The 17,909-nt window shown below is 37.2% G+C and overlaps 1 protein-coding gene and 1 long non-coding RNA gene across 3 annotated transcripts; one reads left to right on the forward strand and one right to left on the reverse strand.

The window, feature by feature from the left end:
* Positions 1 to 814: 814 nt before the first annotated feature.
* Positions 815 to 5,431, forward strand: LOC113339757 (phospholipase A1 PLIP1, chloroplastic-like). Of its 2 annotated transcripts, XM_026584984.1 has the most exons (6): positions 815 to 1,128; positions 2,566 to 3,261; positions 3,380 to 3,907; positions 4,048 to 4,107; positions 4,197 to 4,613; positions 4,814 to 5,431. In XM_026584984.1, exons 2-6 carry the CDS (start codon positions 2,605 to 2,607, stop codon positions 5,237 to 5,239), a joined length of 2,088 nt encoding a protein of 695 aa, XP_026440769.1. In that variant the 5' UTR covers positions 815 to 1,128; positions 2,566 to 2,604; the 3' UTR covers positions 5,240 to 5,431. The 2 variants fall into 2 exon arrangements, with proteins under 2 accessions (XP_026440769.1, XP_026440768.1); XM_026584983.1 differs by lacking the exon at positions 815 to 1,128 and having other exon boundaries at positions 2,427 to 3,261.
* Positions 5,432 to 5,748: 317 nt separating this feature from the next.
* Positions 5,749 to 7,703, reverse strand: LOC113339740. Its single transcript, XR_003355105.1, has 3 exons — positions 7,303 to 7,703; positions 6,703 to 6,803; positions 5,749 to 6,254 (listed from the first exon to the last, which is right to left on the reverse strand). It is a non-coding gene; the product is annotated as an uncharacterized LOC113339740 (long non-coding RNA).
* Positions 7,704 to 17,909: the final 10,206 nt, after the last annotated feature.

Consider the following 17,909-nt stretch of genomic DNA (forward strand, 5'->3'; position numbering starts at 1 on the left):
CAGGTGAGTAAGAAGAGGAACTCTCTTTCTGTTTATGACCTCGGTTTCTTCTCTCTGCCCACGAGAAAAGACTGTGTGCGTCTGCTTGAGTGAAATGTGTAATCTTGAAACCTTTTCTTGTTAACATGCATCCGCACATTTGTCTTTCACTTCTTGCTGCTCCCCTTAATTACTCAACTTCATTTCCCCCGATGCCCCATGCATTGAGCACTGCATAGTATCATTATGTCGTTATACAAGGGGGTAAGGGACGTTTTAAATATAAAAACAAAGAAGCAGGTGCCACCGTAGCACAGATTTTCAAAACTCGCCGGCATCAGATCAATAAAAAATAAATATATAAAACCAAAGACGAGAGTTCGTTGGGATGCCCTCCAGCGCATAAAAATACATTTAAGCCATCATATTACATCTTTAAGGTGTCAGATAGAGATGCACATAAAAAAGAAAACTTCCAATCTTTAGAGAAAACTTCCTTACTACCCATCCCTATAACAAAAGATTATGGGGGCATGGAGTGCTCACACCACGACTCTTCCCTCTTCGAGTGCGCGGAGAGGATAACTATTTGAACCTTTGGTGACAAAAACAAAATGTTATGCACTCGAGTGGGCTGAGAGCATGACTCTTTGAACCTTCGTTGACAAAATTAAATAGTGTTAAACGAAAGGTGTTCAGCCTTGGTGCTAAGAGAAAGAACGTCACGTGCTTAGATTCTTTAGATTCCTCCTCTCGCTTATACTATATAAAGAAACTAATTGATGACCCAATTTCCTTAACTTTCATAATTCGATCGTATCACTCATTCCAATTTTAAGATCTATCTTCATTTTCTTATTTCGATGATCACTACATGATGTGATATGTAACAACATCCCATCATTCGGATCTAAGTCTCTAAGAAGCAACATTCTTTCGTAGGTTACCTACTAGCCCCGAAATGCCGTACTTTCTATGGACTTTCGCAGCAAAAGATGGAATAGTTTGAGATTATTCTACCGGATCATCTAGAAATGCAATGTAAGGGAGGAGAAGATTGAATTTATCTCTTCTGCGACGTTCGCCAAGCTTAATCAATTGTCAATTGTTCATCAACGTTGGCCAAATAAATCATCAAAAAAATATCAGGTAAGATGTGTATCAATCTTATTTTCCAGCCAGTGAATTTTTTGATCATCGGTCAGACCGATCATATCAGCACAAATATTCGAAATACCATTACATGCATTACCAGTTTACCACCAATTAATTGTTTAACTTTTGATTTCCTTTAATTTTATGAATAGATTTCACCAAAGTATTAAAATGGATGATTTCGATCGAAGCATTCATCGTCACCATCATTGATCATCAAAAACAATGGTGGTTATGATCACACATTTGTTATGTAGAGAAGATGATTTGATTATTCATTTTTTTTTCACCTTCAATTTTTTTTTTTTAATTTCTCAACAACTAATAAAGACTATAGGCTACGTACACCACGTGGTGTTACATGGAAAGTTTATTTTCTGTCTTAAATATCATTTAATTTGGTTTGATTTTTCATTAAACTAGATTAGGTCTAAGTTGCTAAGAAATTTTAATCAATAACTTGTCAAACAAAACTACAAATATTGTCTATGAATATTTGGAAACTCCAAAGACTGATTAGTTAGGATTATTATGAATGAATAAAGGACCTAAAATCCGAATATTATTTTCTTGAAAAATTTATCTTTTAGTAAAAATACAAATGTAGGTTGTCTACTTGTCCTTAACGTGTCTCATGGTTTTACTATAATGTAGTGGAAATGAGGTTGATGGAGATATTAATCACAAAGATCAATTCTTGTTTGTGTCTATGGATTATAGCATGATAACTAGGACTAATTAGCACAAAACCTAATCTTCTTCTTGTTATTCTCACCTAATTCATTTTCTAACACGTAAAATGTTCTCCTCTGCATTTCGTACATCAGAATTTGTTAATTTCTGAACAGACGAGCAGATGAGATCATAAATTCTGATTAAAGTTAGTGCTATCAGTATCTTTTTTTTCGGTTTCCTTTTTATTGATAGTACGCATTAGTATACATAATCTTGCACGTTAAAGAAAGCAAGTGATGCTGTAATTTGGAAAAGCCAACTATGCAAGATTATTATGGAAGAAGAACATGATTAGCGATTAGCTGGTTTGAGTGGACCCAAAATGGGCTGGTTATTTTGAATTCTTAAGTGTCAAGGGCCCAGTATAATATCTCAAAGTACGGATTTACCCCTGATTATCACTGCTGGTGAAGGGTAAATTAGTCAGATGTCACATAATTATTTTGGTCAAATTCAGAAAAGAATGATATAATCAAGGTCACATGATCCTAATTAGTACATTTTAATCAACTTTCTTAGGAAAAACCGTTTATTTTGTTTGGTTTCAATTTCAAAGAATGTGAGCATCTTTTCCCTCAACAAACTTTAAGAACTTCTCTCCCTCTCTCTCTACACCATCACTGCAAATCCAGAGAGGGAGAGGAAGGAAGAAGGTTTCTGTTCATATCACTAATGGAATCTGCAATAATTTTACAGGTTTTCTTGAAATTGTAGAGGGAAGAAGAAGAACAAAAGATGGGTTGCACTTCAATGAGCATATCAACATCTCAAATTGCAGCAGCAAAAAAAGATATTTGTAAAGAGCACAACAACAATGGTAATTTGTGTCGATCGCATTCCAACATGGAATTATGTCAACGTGCAAGTTTACGGAGATCACATTCCGATCCGCAACTTCGGTGTTCGATTCGTGCAACATCAACAGAGTCGAAATTGAGAACTAGCAAGTCATCAGTGGGTATATTTCATCAATTCCAAATTTCAAGTTCGTTGCTACCAAATAAGGTACGGTCGCTTTTGTTCGAAACGGAAAAAATGAAACTAGTTGAGCATCATGAGAGGGAGGAAGTGGAGGAACATGAACATCATTACGAGGAGGAAAAAGAGAGGGAGCAGGAGAAGAGAGCTAATTGGGTGGAAAGACTTTTAGAGCTTAGAAGCCAGTGGAAGAATCGACAACCGTATGATCAAACAATCGAAGAAGAGGAGGATGATTATGACCATGTAGGAGGTTGCGAGGCCAATTATGATTCCGAATTTGAGGAAGAAGAAGTGAGTTTTGATAGAGAAACTTTCTCCAAGTTGTTGACAAGAGTTCCATTGTCTGACACGAAACTGTATTCTCAGCTGGCTTTTCTCTGCAACATGGCATATGCGATACCTGAAATCAAGGTACCGCATGTCTACCTAATTTTAAGTCTGTTTAAATTCTTAGGGTCTGACTAGGTGATGGTGAAAGCCATGCAAGAGAGTGTTTAATCTCAAATTTGGAATATTGTTACCCTGCCAGGCTCAAGACTTGAGGAAATATTACAACTTACATTTTGTGACATCTTCCTTGGAGAAGAAAGCTGAAGCTGCACTGAAAGTGAAGCTCGATCAAGGCTCCACAATGAGTGACATACCCATCTCCGCTTCTTTAATTGATGAACAAGTACTGGCGTATTATGAACAGCCCAAGCGTCTTGCCCGACCATCTGTAGCTTATAACATTGCTGCATCAGCAGCAACTTACGTTCATTCTCGTGCAAAGGGTCTGCTTTCGTTGGGATACAGTCCTCCCTCTATGGACGAGGATGCGGAGGTAGAGAGACAGATTAAGATGCGAGAGGAATATGGCGGTGAGTGCTCACCTCGAGTATACAAGAAACCTGAGGTTGCAGCTTATGTTGCAGCTTCAACGATGACCACCATGGTGGCTGCTGAGGAAAATGTAAAGCAGGAAGCAGCTAAGGAACTCCAGTCATTACATTCCTCACCTTGTGAATGGTTCATTTGTGATGATCCAAGCACGTTTACTCGTTGCTTCATCATTCAGGTATTTCAACTTCTTGGTGTTTCAGATTCTGATGATTGTAATGCAAAGACAATGGCATATTATAATGCTAGCATGATGTATAGATCTACCTGAATGATGCCCTGTTTACTTTACTCACGCCGTTATCACTTAAAATGCAGGGTTCAGACTCGCTGGCATCTTGGCAGGCAAACCTCTTTTTTGAACCCACCAAATTTGAGGTAAATTATTTTGCTGTCACCTAAATTAGAACCCATGATGGTCGTGGATGATCAATAACTGAGAATCTATTTTAATGTGGATCTTGCAGGGGACAGACGTTTTAGTTCACAGAGGCATTTATGAAGCAGCAAAGGGTATATATGAGCAATTCATGCCAGAAATCTTAAACCACTTGAGAACATATGGAGATCTCGCGAAAATTAGATTCATTGGTCATTCCCTTGGAGGAAGCCTATCACTCCTGGTCAACCTAATGCTTTTATCCAGAGGGGTACTGGAATCATCAACTCTACTACCAGTTGTCACCTTTGGCTCTCCATCTGTATTCTGCGGAGGTCACCGTGTCCTCGAAGAATTGGGATTGGATGAGAATCATGTTCATTCTGTTATGATGCACAGAGATATTGTGCCAAGAGCCTTCTCTTGCAACTACCCTAACCATGTGGCACAAGTACTAAAGCGTCTCAATGGAACCTTCCGTTCCCATCCTTGCCTCAATAAAAATGTAAGTTTTCTCTGGACCTTCTTTTATCCTACTTCCTAACCTACCCGAAGCATAGTGTCACAGATAAAACAGCAGGTTGCTGAAAAAAACTAAGACTAACAGATGAATTGCCGAAACAAGACATCTTGCACCAGAATTCAGACTGAAGATTTCAGTTTATTTTGCTAACTGTTGTACCATATTTGTTGTTGTCTGTGCAGAAAATGTTGTATACTCCGTTGGGTCAGTTATTCATTCTACAACCAGATGAGAAACTATCTCCCTCACACCCTCTACTGCCACCTGGGGGAGCCTTATATGCCTTGGACAAGACTCAATGTGGTTCACATTTGGGCATAAAAAGTGCCTTAAAAGCTTTTCTCAATTCTCCTCATCCATTAGAGACTTTGAGTGATCCTACAGCTTACGGTTCAGAAGGAACAATTCTAAGAGATCACGACTCGAGCAATTACATGAAGGCTATGAATGGTGTTCTCCGCCAACGAACGAAGCTTGTGGTAAGAAAGTCCAGGAAGGAGAGACTACACTATTTGTGGCCACTTCTGACAACTTCACAATCATGGAGACATCAACAACATTTGGAGAGTCCTGATTTGATCACTAAAGAAGTTATTAGTGGGGCATGAAGAGTCAAGATATATGTAAAAAAAAATCTTCTAATGTCCTGTAAAGGGTTGTTGTTGAGACATTTCTATGATGGGTTGGAACCACTTGGTTCTCTACTTCTAGATTTCATGTACATGTGTCTCATAACTTCTCATCATGTGTCATCTGGTTCTCTTGTTAATATTACTTTTCAGAGAAAAAAAAAAGATTTACAAACCTAATAAGTTTTACAAATCCTTTTGGCAAATTACTGTTCCTTCAATCAGACCCATTAGGCTTTATGGCAAAAATTCTGGTGGACAAACTCCGTAGAAGTCGGAAGTTTATTAAGATTCCCGGAGTAAAAGTTACAAGCAAAATGTTTTTATTTAACAAGAGGTAACATTTTTGCTTCAAGAAATTGTTTTGGAATTGTGTGGTCAAACTAATTTTTGAAAATTGAAAAGTTAGAGTCGAAAAGTTAATTTTTTATAAAGCAAAATAGTTTTAGCTTCTGATTTCAGCTTCTGACTTCAACGTATCGGAAAATAGTTTCTGATTTCGGCTTCTGACTTCAACGTATGGGAAAACGGAGAACAGACATATGATGAGTAGCCAAAGCACCTAGCAAACTTTGGTTAACAACATTTCTACCTGGTTGATAAATCAATAACAATAATATTAACATTCAGTGCACATATCAAGAACGTAGGTAATCTGTCCTTAAATACACAATAATACTCGGTAGTTACAGCTACTAATTTCCTTTTTCAAGTTGCCATAATTTCCATGCGCCATGCTCTAAGGATGAGGTGGAAATGGAGGTGGGGGTACTGCTAACTTTAAACCATCAGCTACTTGAACCGCTTGTTTCAGGTTCACAGACTTGCATAGGACACCAACAGTTTGCCACGCCTTTCTGAGTTCTGTATGATAAGCTTTATCAGCAGCCTTCTGCAATGATTCCATGAAACTCCGGTGGTACTGCTTGTAAAAACTCTTAATCTCACGTGCGTCAGTCTTTTTCACTCTTCCCATTAAGGTGGGTACGTCTTCCTGTAAAAGGGTGACAAGAGATCGGACTGTCAACATAAAGAAAGTAAAAGAACTTCATAAAGTGCAAGATATCGAATTGCACATGCAGAGATCAAGCAGGTTACTTTTTCTCACACAACCTACATTTCTAAGAAATGGTAATTGACGGTGTTTTTCAGCAAGTTAATAGGCGTATATTATTAGGCAGTGATTGTGTCTAGAAGTACAGAAATCCTGGTAAATCTATGGAGATGAGTGAAACCTATGCTGCTCTCCTCTAGCATTATGGTTTATGCACGCCCTTTATTAGACCTGAGTCACCTGATAGTGTAAATAGGAGCTCTTCTAGCATGCTAATCTTTTGACAGCTAATCTTCCGATCATTAAGGGTACAAAGAACGGCAAGTATATGCTAATAGTGAATTGTACAAGTAAATAGATTGATTGACAGAAAAAGAAGAACGCTCACCTTTTCTAGACGTTGTAAAAGAGCAGACTTATATGAGCTAACACCTCGTCCACTTGAAGCTGGATCCAACTTTTGAGCTTTCTCAAAGGCATAAAATCGACCTACTCACAACACCAAAACCCCATATCAGGTTCTCCAAACAATAATAAAGAGTAACCTCAAAAGCAACTATGAAGACACTAATAAACACGATCAATGCAACATTATATTAACTTGTACATCGCATCAGCAATTACAGAATGACGAAAAGACATCTTCTGTGATAAATTAATTTAAGTGGTTCTTTTATGAGTACATTCAGTCAGGCTAGCTAGTTATTGTTTTATACGAGCTGTTCTTGGTCTATCTTGTGAGCCTGCACTACAGCGCAGGCCAGGGCCTAAACACATAACTAAGAGGGAGAAGAGATAGCAGTGATAGACAGCAAATGTGAGTCTAGAATTTATTGGATCAATCTCTTGCCAGATCACTTTCATGATTGAAGAGCTTTACCCCATAGGTTATCTATTGTCACAGCTCTCGAAAATGTAAAGGCAAGTAGGTGCATTTTGTGAGATCACAGTTGGGCATTTTGGTTTTATTTAGACATAAGAGCCTTACCTTAAAGATGTCTCATATGCAGTTATTTATCAACCTCCACATCCCCTTGAGTTGAGTGGTGGTGGTGGTAGTGTTTTATTCTTCTTATGCCAGTGCAATTTACATAGAGATCGATTTTCACCAGGTCGCAATCCATGTTAAAATTCCATTTCGATCAATTTTATGATCACAAAATCACTTCCAACATGCATTTCATTAAACTTAGCCAGTCCTAATTCAGCCAATACTAGTGGAATTACACTACAGATTCCATATATTTAATAGAAAACCAAAATGAAATTGCATATTCAAGAACACCTTATCCTAATTGTTTTCAACATTTTACAAAATTCTACTCATGGGTTCATTTTCTAACTGATAATTAAGCTACCAATTATCATAACTTGCAGTATACTTGAAGAGAAAAGAAATCCCCAAAAAAAGAGAAAGAAAACTTACACAGATATGCCACTCTAGGTAACGTGCTTCAACTTCATCAGCAACGCGAAGGAATGGAGCAATCTCAACAAGAGCTGGTGGTACAACCTGATCAGCATCAGTCTCCTTAGCCTTAGTATTTCTTCTTGAAAAACAAGACATCTTCAGAAAATTTCGAACTACCCAAAACAGACTCTTCTTCTTCCTCTTTTGCTATTTTTTACAGACCTTTGTAAAGAATTTATACCAGTGATGGGAGTTGATATTAGAAAAATATGCAGGTGATGAAGAAGAAGAAGAGGTCAAATGGGAAATGTCTAGGAATTTTCCTCTCGGAAGAATTCCCATACACTTTGAGTAGTACTTCAGAGTGGAAAATCACCATGACCAGATTTATGCACTTGGCTTTTGAGTCACTCCATCTACGGCCATATTCTAGTAGCATGCAAAATATCTACTAATAGTGGGACCCGCTCTCCTTTTTACCATGCTAAAATAAAAGGAACCTACTTTCTGCTTCTAGAAAAGTGATATTTTTACTTTTTCCAATTTGGCAAAAATAAAAGAGTAAAAATAAAGTAGTGAAAGTATCATTTTTTCCTGAAACGGAAATAGTATTTTTTATTTCTTATAAACTAGAGTCTAAATCAGAAATCTTTGATCCTAGATGGTCATTCACTAACTCTCGTTTCAATGAAATCGATCCATTGAATCGGCCAACAATTATCATATCCTAAATTGTTATGGATATTTCTCGTTTCAATAGACTTCGATATTGTCATTTCGCAAGCTATAATGGTCAGGTGGTGAGGCTGGTAGCGAAGTTACTAAGAAATTGCAGTGGTTATCAGCTAGAATGCATCTAAATATGTTGAATGTTACCTGGAAATTAAGGCAGCATAGGAACAAGCCGAACATAAGAATAACCACCAAACGCTAGAAGCACAAAAAGTAACAAACACACTAAAGTTTGACCAACTCTACAGAAAGAAAATGCCAAGAGTATGCTGGTACACATACTTGAGATGCAGTACTAATTTAGGATGAAATGCAAGTGTGCACATGATTCTAGTAAGATCCTTAGAAATGTTCTCAGATTCATATTTACAAACACTAGGCAATCATGAAAATACAATCAAAAAATGCATTAATCTCGAAATTCAAGAGATAACCCATACCCACATCAACTCATCTGAGCTCTACTATCACTACTAATCAACCAAAACAAGTAGATCAATATAGAATTTTTAATCACCTGAAGATGATCTAGCAACACTTGGATTGAATACAAGCTGATGATTCTTATTATGAACTGGTCACTTTAAACTGTAAGGGGGGATGATTTTGCTTCATCCAGGGAGCACAAGGTCTAGTTGCTGCCATGTGTGGTTGTTAGAGGTAATTTTTGACGGCTGCAAGTGATTTGGTATTTCACTGAGCGTGGTTTCGTGCAGACCTAAATTAAACCAAAATTAACAAACAATTACAATCAGAAAACCATAACTTACAGGCAGGCCTAAAGGCGTACTTAGAGCAAATATAACCAAGCACGTGGAACTATCGAAGACTTCACAAGAACAAACATGGCAGAAAAAAGACAGGCAAAATGGATAAAACTAAGCACATATGATGTTGCAGGATATGTGTAAAGTTTACTAGTATAATATATATTCAGAAAATCTTAACTTAAAGGTGGACTAAGGCATAAGGCGATGGCAAATTCTAACCAAACATATGGAACAATCAAAAGGGTTCGCATGACACAAACACGGCATACAACAGGAGACAATCAAAATTTCAAAATTGAAAACAAATCCATTTTGGGAGAAGTGTAAAGGAAGGACACTGGGGATACAGAAGCTACACTGATTAAGACCTAAAAGACAGCAAACCAAACTAGAAATAGGGAACTGACACAGAATCCACTGGTTCACATTAAAGGCACACAGCACATACATTTGCAATCTAAATAGCTCAACCATATTTAAATGTCATGGTGAAAAGCCTTTGTACTAAGCTGACTAGAGTGAGACGTGACCAAGGTTTCAGGGGTCCAGTGCCTTTCGGTGGATTAGTTTACAGTGATGAAATTAAACGTACTGTAACTAGTAAAATCTAAGACCACCCAAGCTAACTAAAGCATTATACAAGAGAACTGTATCGGCTTCCTGCGTGAATGTCTACATCAACGCGATTGTCATTGTTGCACAGGATGATAACATACATTGTTTCATGCGATCGTCATTATGAAATAGGTGTATGTGGATGACAGCTTACTATAAAATAGGATGACCTTGACCCCTTGTATTGGTGATGCTCTAATGAATGTTACCGGGAAGTTAAGGACCCATAGGAACAAGCGGAAAAATAGAATAACCACCAAACGCGAGAAGCACAATAAGTAACAAACACACTAAAGTTTGACCACGTCTACAGAAAGAAAATGTCAAGAATATACTGGTACACATACTTGAGATGCATTACTAATTTAGGATGAAATGCAAGTGTGTCGTAATTCTAATAAGATCTTTAGAAATGTTTTCAGATTCAAATTTACAAACACTTGGCAATCATGAAAATACGATCAAAAAATGCATTGGTCTCCAAATTCAAGAGATAATCCATACCCCCATCAACTCACCTGAGCTCTACTATTAGTAATCAATCAAAACAAGTAGATCAATATAGAATTCACTTAAAAAGATTACCTGAAGATGATCTAGCAACATTTGGATTGATTATGATTATGAACCGATCACTCTAACTGTAAGTGGGGATGATTTTGCTTCATCCAGGGAGCACAAGGTCTTGCTACTCCCCTGTGTGTTTGTTGGAGGTAATTTTTGACGGCCGCAAATGATTTGGTATGCCATAGAGCGTGGTTTTGTGCAGACCTATATTAAACCAGAATTAACACACAATTACAATCAGAAAACCATAACTTATAGGTGGGGCTAAAGGCGTATTTAGAGCAAATATAACCAAGCACATGCAAACATGGCACACAAAGACAGGCAAAATGATAAAATTAAACACAAAATGCATTGCAGGAGATATTTATTCGGAAAATCATAACTTAAGAGGTGGGACTAAAGGTATAAGGCGATAGCAAATTCCCAAATTCTAACCAAACATATGGAATAACCAAAAGGGTCCACATGACACAAACATGGCATATAAAAGGAGATATGGTGTATAAAGTAGACGATAAAAAATTATAAAATTGAAACAAATCCATTGCAGGAGAAGTGTACAGGAAGGACATTTGGGATACAGAAGCAACTCAGAATACACTGATTCAGACTAAAAAAACAGCAAGCCCAACTGGAGATAGGGAACTGACACAGAATTCACTGGTTCATATCAAAGGCACACAGCACAGGAAAAAAAATTTGATCTCGCGGCGCGAGATCAAAAATGATCTGGCAGCTCCTTGACCACCAGATTATCTAGATGTGACGTCGTGAAACTATGGTTAGTTACCGATTTTTTTAAACTAATTTTTGTGTATGTACTAAGACCCTTTTCCAAATACAATATTTCCTCCTTATTTACGGCGCCAATGAGTGTAAGGAATGTCGAATGGCTTTGGTTTGGACATTTCAAATTTCAATCACCACCATGGCCTACCAAACGATCCGTAGTTCCCTTTTGATGACTTGTGACAATTAGAACTCTCCCAGGAAATCAAGGCCATGTGTGATTCAGTTGTCCCCTCGCTAATGTATGTAACTAAGCAGCTATGCCCTAGGCAACCAGTAAAAGTCGCACACACATTTGCAATTTAAATAGCTCAACTATATTACATAGTTTCCAGTTACAGACTTGTGCAATACATTGAAATAGTTTCACAAAATAGTATAGGTATTCAAACAAAGTGACAGTGAGTACAAAAACACACATACAATTAGCATGTACAAGCACACGCAAGTATTTGACCACCGAGTACACAAATCTTAGACCACCCAAGCTAACTAAAGCATTACATAAGAAAATTGTATCAGGTTCCTATGTGAATGTCTACATCATCGTGATTGTCATTTTTTCACGGGATGATTATGATAACACATATTATCAACTTGCAAATGCAACTACGTACATAAGCATATATCATCAAAAAATTTGAGATTAAGCGAGAATTTCCAGTTAAAAAATAAGTACCTTAAAGAGCACAATGCTCACAGAAGTAGTGCTTGCATTTGGCAACCATGGGATCCACGAAAGATTATCGACATATGAAACACGCAAAACGCAGCTTGTGTTCATCATCATCAATCACATTTGCTCTTCCAGTCTCATCCTCTGCATCATCATCATCTGCTTTTTTCAAACACTTTGAATTAAGCAAGAATTTCAAGTTAAAAAAATGAATACCGTAAGAGCACTATGCTGGGAGAAATAATGCTTGAATTTGATAACGACGGGATCAACAAAAGGCTGTCCACAAATGAAACGCGCAAAAGGTAATTCATCTTCATAATCGTCACTCACATTTCTCATTCTCATCCTCATCATCTGCTATTGAAGCCAAATTCTTCAGGGCATCTTCTGCTCGCTCATGTACACACTAAAGAATCAAAAAGAAAACTGATCAACCGGAAAATCTCACCAACTAAAGAGAAACAAAATTAACTTGAGAGAAGAATCATTATAAATACATACCTGGTTCCTTGGATGGTTCTTTCACAGGTTCAGTGTATGGTTCAGGTACATCCGAACAAAGTTCACAAATTAAAGTTTTTCCATTCATCTTCACCAGAGAGAAGGAAGAGTTAGGTTTGATTTCAGGTTTCTTGAAAGGACTGATATATAACACACTAACTATAAGTTTTATATCCAGTAACAAGTCTTGTGCTTAATTTACCAGGATATATCTTTTGCATGTAAAATATATGGAAACCCTTTCTTGGCTTGAGTGCAGCTTTTCCATTGGAAAATTAATTTCTTCTCTGTAATGTGGAGTCAGGACGCCTGCATCAAAGAGACGCTTTTAAGTGTTGAACAAGAATAAAGCTTAGTGGGGAAAATGTAGAAAAAATATTACTTCCCAATGTTCCCATTACATCTATTTTATGGTAAGCAGTCATCCAATACACCTTTCACAAACATGACTAAGAAATTACAGTGGTTATCAGCTAGAATGCATCACTCCAAATGTGTTAAATGTTACTGGGAAATTTAAAAAAACAGCTTAAATTAAGGACCCATAGAAACAAGCAGATAATAAGAATAACCACCAAAGGCGAGAAGCACATACTTGAAATGCATTACTAATTTAGGATGAAATGCAAGTGCATACATAATTCTAATAAGATCCTTGGAAATGTTTCAGATTCATATATTACAAACACTTGGCAATCATGAAAATATGATCAAAAAATGCATCAGTAAATGCCAAATTCAAGAGACAACTCATACCCATGTTAACTCACCTGAGCTCTAGTATCAGTAATCAATCAAAAATCAGTAATCAATCAAAACAAGCAGATCAATATAGAAATGGACTTAAAAAAAATTGAATTTTTAATCACCTGAAGATGATCTAGCAACATTTGGATTGATTACATGTTGGTGATTATGATTATAAACTGATCGCTCTAACTGTAAGGGGATAATTCTGCTTCATCCAGGGAGCACAAGGTCTTGCTGCTGTCCTGTGTGGTTGTTGGAGTTAAATTTTGACGGCTGCAAGTGATTTGGTATGACAGAGCGTGGTTTCGCGCAGACATAAATTAACACACAATTACAATCAGAAAACCATAACATATAGGTGGGGCTAAAGACGCATTTAGAGCAAATATAACCAAGCACGTGGAACTGTCAAAGACTTCACATGAAACAAACACGGCACACAAAGACAGGCAAAATGGATAAAACTAAACACAGATGCATTGCAAGAGAAGTGTAAAGTTTATCACAATATTTATTTGGAAAATCATAACTTAAAGGTGGGACTAAAGGCATAAGGCGATAGCAAATTCTAACCAAACATATGGAACAATCAAAAGGGTTCACATGACACTAAACATGGCATATAACAGGAGACAATAAAAAATTATAAAATTGAAACAAATCCATTGTAGTAGAAGTGTAAAGGAAGGATATTTGGGATACAGAAGCAACACAGAATACACTGATTTTGCTATCAGTTCACATTAAAGGGAACTGACACAGAATCCACCAGTTCACATTAAAGGCACACAGCACACATATTTGCAAACTGCAATTTAAATAGCTCAACTATATTAAAATATTTGAAGTTACAGATGTATGCAATATATTAAAATAGTTTCACAGAATAGTATAGGTATTCAAACAAACTTACAGTGAGTACAAGAACACACATATACAATTAGCATGTACAAGTACCCGAAGTGTTTGACCGAGTACACAAATCAAAGACCACCCAAGCTAAGTAAAGCATTACATAAGGCTATACGAGAATTGTATGAGGTTCCTATGTGAATGTCTACAATACATCATCGTGATTGTCATTGTTTCACAGGATGATAGCATATATATCAACTTCCAAACGCAACTACGTACATACACATATCATCAAAAACTTTGAGATTGAGCGAGAATTTCCAGTTAAAAAAATAAGTACCTTAAAGAGAACAATGCTCACAGAAGTAGTGCTTGCATTTGGTAACCATGGGATCCACGAAAGACTATCACTAGATGAAACAACGCATAGCGCCAACCAAGAAGATTAGCCACAAATCCACCATAAATGTAGCCGATTGCAATTCCGACTTGGTATACACTTTGTAAAAGAGAGCAAGCCAGACCGCTTTAATTCCAATGGGAGCATTGTCATCGATAAAGGGAGTCACCAGAGTTGAACGAAGCCTGGCCAACACCAACCAACATACGTCAAACAGCAATTCTCCGAAAGTTAAATAAACCACCACAAGCAGCTGTAGCTAAGGTCCAAACAGTCCAAAGGAAATCTTTGCTAAGAATGCAAATAATGCTGAAGCTATGAGAAGTCCAGCCATGAAAGCAGACGACAAAACACCATCCTGAAAATTGGTAAAGTTGAAGTCTCCTTGAATTCCCTTACCAGCAATACATCCACCTCTTTCTTTGCACATCTCATGGGTTCCATTCACACCAGTGCTTGCAATACTCCCAGATCAATATGATTGAACATATATATTATACAAAAGATCAAAAGTAAGAAGTTTCCTTTGAAGATGAACCTTCAACTGGACTTGTACCCATTGCCGACTAAGTAGTCCTGGAAACAACCACCATGGAAAAGAAATTCAGATTCCTCTGAGCCAAAAGGTTTTGCTGGTTCACCCATCGAAATTCTATTCTCCATAATTTGAAATTCTATTCCAGAAGTTTCAGTTTTCAACGTCCCTGTAGCTCTACTCTGTGTTGAACCTGAATTTTTTCCCGACGACTCAAAATGAGATCTCCTTGACTCCTCAGCTTCTTGATTAGTTTCAGCTACATGTTTCGTCGACGTCCCAGTTGAGAAATGCAACTTATTATCAGCTTTTGGAGCCAATTTGGGTTTCTGAATCACTGAAGAACCTTCTTCTCCATTGTCCTCCTCTTCATCATCATTCTTTCGCTTTCTTATGTTTTTGTTCTTAGATGGTTTACGAAAGAAACTACACACTGAGAATGACACCAAAAAAAAAGCACTAATCAATTGGCAAATTTTAAAACAGTAAAAGCGAAAGAAAAAAAAAGCAAAACACCAGATTAAACCCCAACACTACTATCACATATACCCCATCACTAATAGCCTCCTCAGTTTGAACCATCTCCCTCTGAGGTTCAAACCCACTTAAATCCCAATAATATCAATAGCATTCAGCCAATCAACGGTTCCACCCCTTAGCAACACAACAGCCACCTGACTGTAACATAATCAAGTTTGATGTTGCTTCCTCTAATGGTTGGCCAAATCTAGATACTGAGAAGGGCCAAAGCCATCCCAGGTACTGTCTTAGCAACTCAACAGAGCGAAGCTAAAGGTATTGTAATCAGCAATTGAATGTTAGAGAGCTAAAAGCTCTTGATTTTTGTGAAACGAAACAAAATTAAGAAGATTGATTGATATAAATACATACCTGGTTCTTTCACAGGTTCAGAATCCGCGATGATTTCCTTTCCTGATCGAAAGTGTTTGTGACTAAAACTTGAAAGATTTGGAAGATTTTCAGAGTTTGTGAAGAAAAAATTCTAGGGTTTATGGCGGAAATATTCGAACTTTCCTTTTTCCTTTGTTTAGATGATGATTAAATCTGTGTATGGGGATTGTAATAATTTGACATCTCAAGTTGGGTTGAACTGAGATTTATTAATCATTGGACCACAGAAATGATGGTCGAGGTTCACCTGGCTCTAGTCTTAAGAGCTAACTGAGCCTAGGCCGCTACGCCAAATCTAGGGTTTTTATTTATTTGCTTTGATATAATCAGCCAACCTGTTAGGGTTCTAGACCAAAACACTAAGATTACGTGACTGAAATAGGTATAGAACCCGGATAATAAGAAGAATTAAGAGAATGAGAGGATTAAGAAGAAGAAAAGAAGTCTAGAAGAGATTGAAGAAGAGTTTCTCGTATTAATTCTTAAGTCTTTTACAAGGCTCGGGTGTAGTATTTATAACTACAAATACTTGTGAAACAAGTAATGCTAATTATAGAGTTCAAACTAAACAAGGAAACTAAATAAGCTAAATATAATGAAATTAAATAAGTAAACTAATATGAATAGGTGTTGGTACCGCAACATCCCACCCCTCTCGAAAAATGGCTTGTCCTCAAGCCTGAAATTCTGGAAATGCATCACGACACAACGAATGTGCACGGCTTGTATTCTCCATATAATTCTCTTAAATTACTGGTACGGCTTACCACGATCAAACACAAAAGTCATAGCTTTGGAGATTATAAAACGAAGTAGCCACAAAATGTTGTTCAACGCATCATAAGATGTGCATTTAAATTTTCCGCCATCAAACACCAAAGTCACCTCATTAGTGGTTGTAATGGAGTTGACCATGCAAGTAGCCGTCAGTAAATTCTTCACTTTTCCTTCAACTTGGTTGACCTGAAGTGAAACTTCAATTGCAGCATTTAGATCTTGAAAGCCTACGCCAAAATGCATGTGATTAGCCAAAATTTTCATCATTGCATAAACAGTTTCTATTGTATTGAAGTTATCTCTTGGAAGTTGAGAAATTCGTCCTCCTGTGACACTAACATTAAGAGAATCTTGTGCCAATGAAAGTCTTAGTGTTGCAACCAGATCCTGTAGTACCAGCTGTTGTAGAATGTACCTTATTGCTGGTAACAAATAATATGCAATAAGACCGATCTCCTCTATCGACGTACATCTCGTTTGTATTGCACCCTTGAATGAGCTGCGGTACTTCATAAATGTGGTACTGCATTGTTTGTTGATCCTTGAAACTACTTTACCTCTTTCGTAGCAATTATCCAAAAATTCCAAATTGAATGTTTGAATGCTTCTCCAAAACAGAAAAACACCATCTACTATGTTGTTGATCCAAAACATTCCTTTGTCAAGAAGACTATCCAGCTTATCATCGTACGCTGTTCGTATTGACTTGCCACGATCGAAGACAAAAACCAAAACCTCAACTCGTCCGAAATCCTCACAACTTTGGTTAGAACTAGCTGCATCTATACACTGTTCAACACTCTTGTGGACGGTATCCTTTAAAACACATAACTGGCTTAGCTTGTGAATTAACCCAATAGTTACAGACTTTGCCTTCCCACTATTTACCTTTCGAATAAAATCCTCCAATGAACTTCTAAACACTTTTAGCCATAAAAATGAGTTGTGCTGATTATTGAACCTCAGGGTTCCCTTGCCTTGCTCGTAGTATTTGCCAAAATCATCCGGAAAAGAAAAATTGAGAAGAGCGGTTCGATTTTTTTCGAACGTTGGCAACAGAAAATCATCCAGTTTATCATCATATGTCGTCTGTTTGGACTTATTGGACTGATAAGCTTCAAAACTGCCTAGTATTGAATTCCCAGCCTCAACATATGAAATTAATTTCTTTGTCTGTACGGTTAGTTCCACAAGTGATGCTCTTTGCTTATGAACTGAGACCAATTTCTCAGATTTTGAACTCTTACTGAATATTATTTTCTTCGGAAATTTTAGAAAAGGTGATAAAAGAGATCCAAT

Source organism: Papaver somniferum, unplaced genomic scaffold (assembly GCF_003573695.1).
Source record: "Papaver somniferum cultivar HN1 unplaced genomic scaffold, ASM357369v1 unplaced-scaffold_21, whole genome shotgun sequence".
NCBI classification, from domain to species: domain Eukaryota; kingdom Viridiplantae; phylum Streptophyta; class Magnoliopsida; order Ranunculales; family Papaveraceae; genus Papaver; species Papaver somniferum.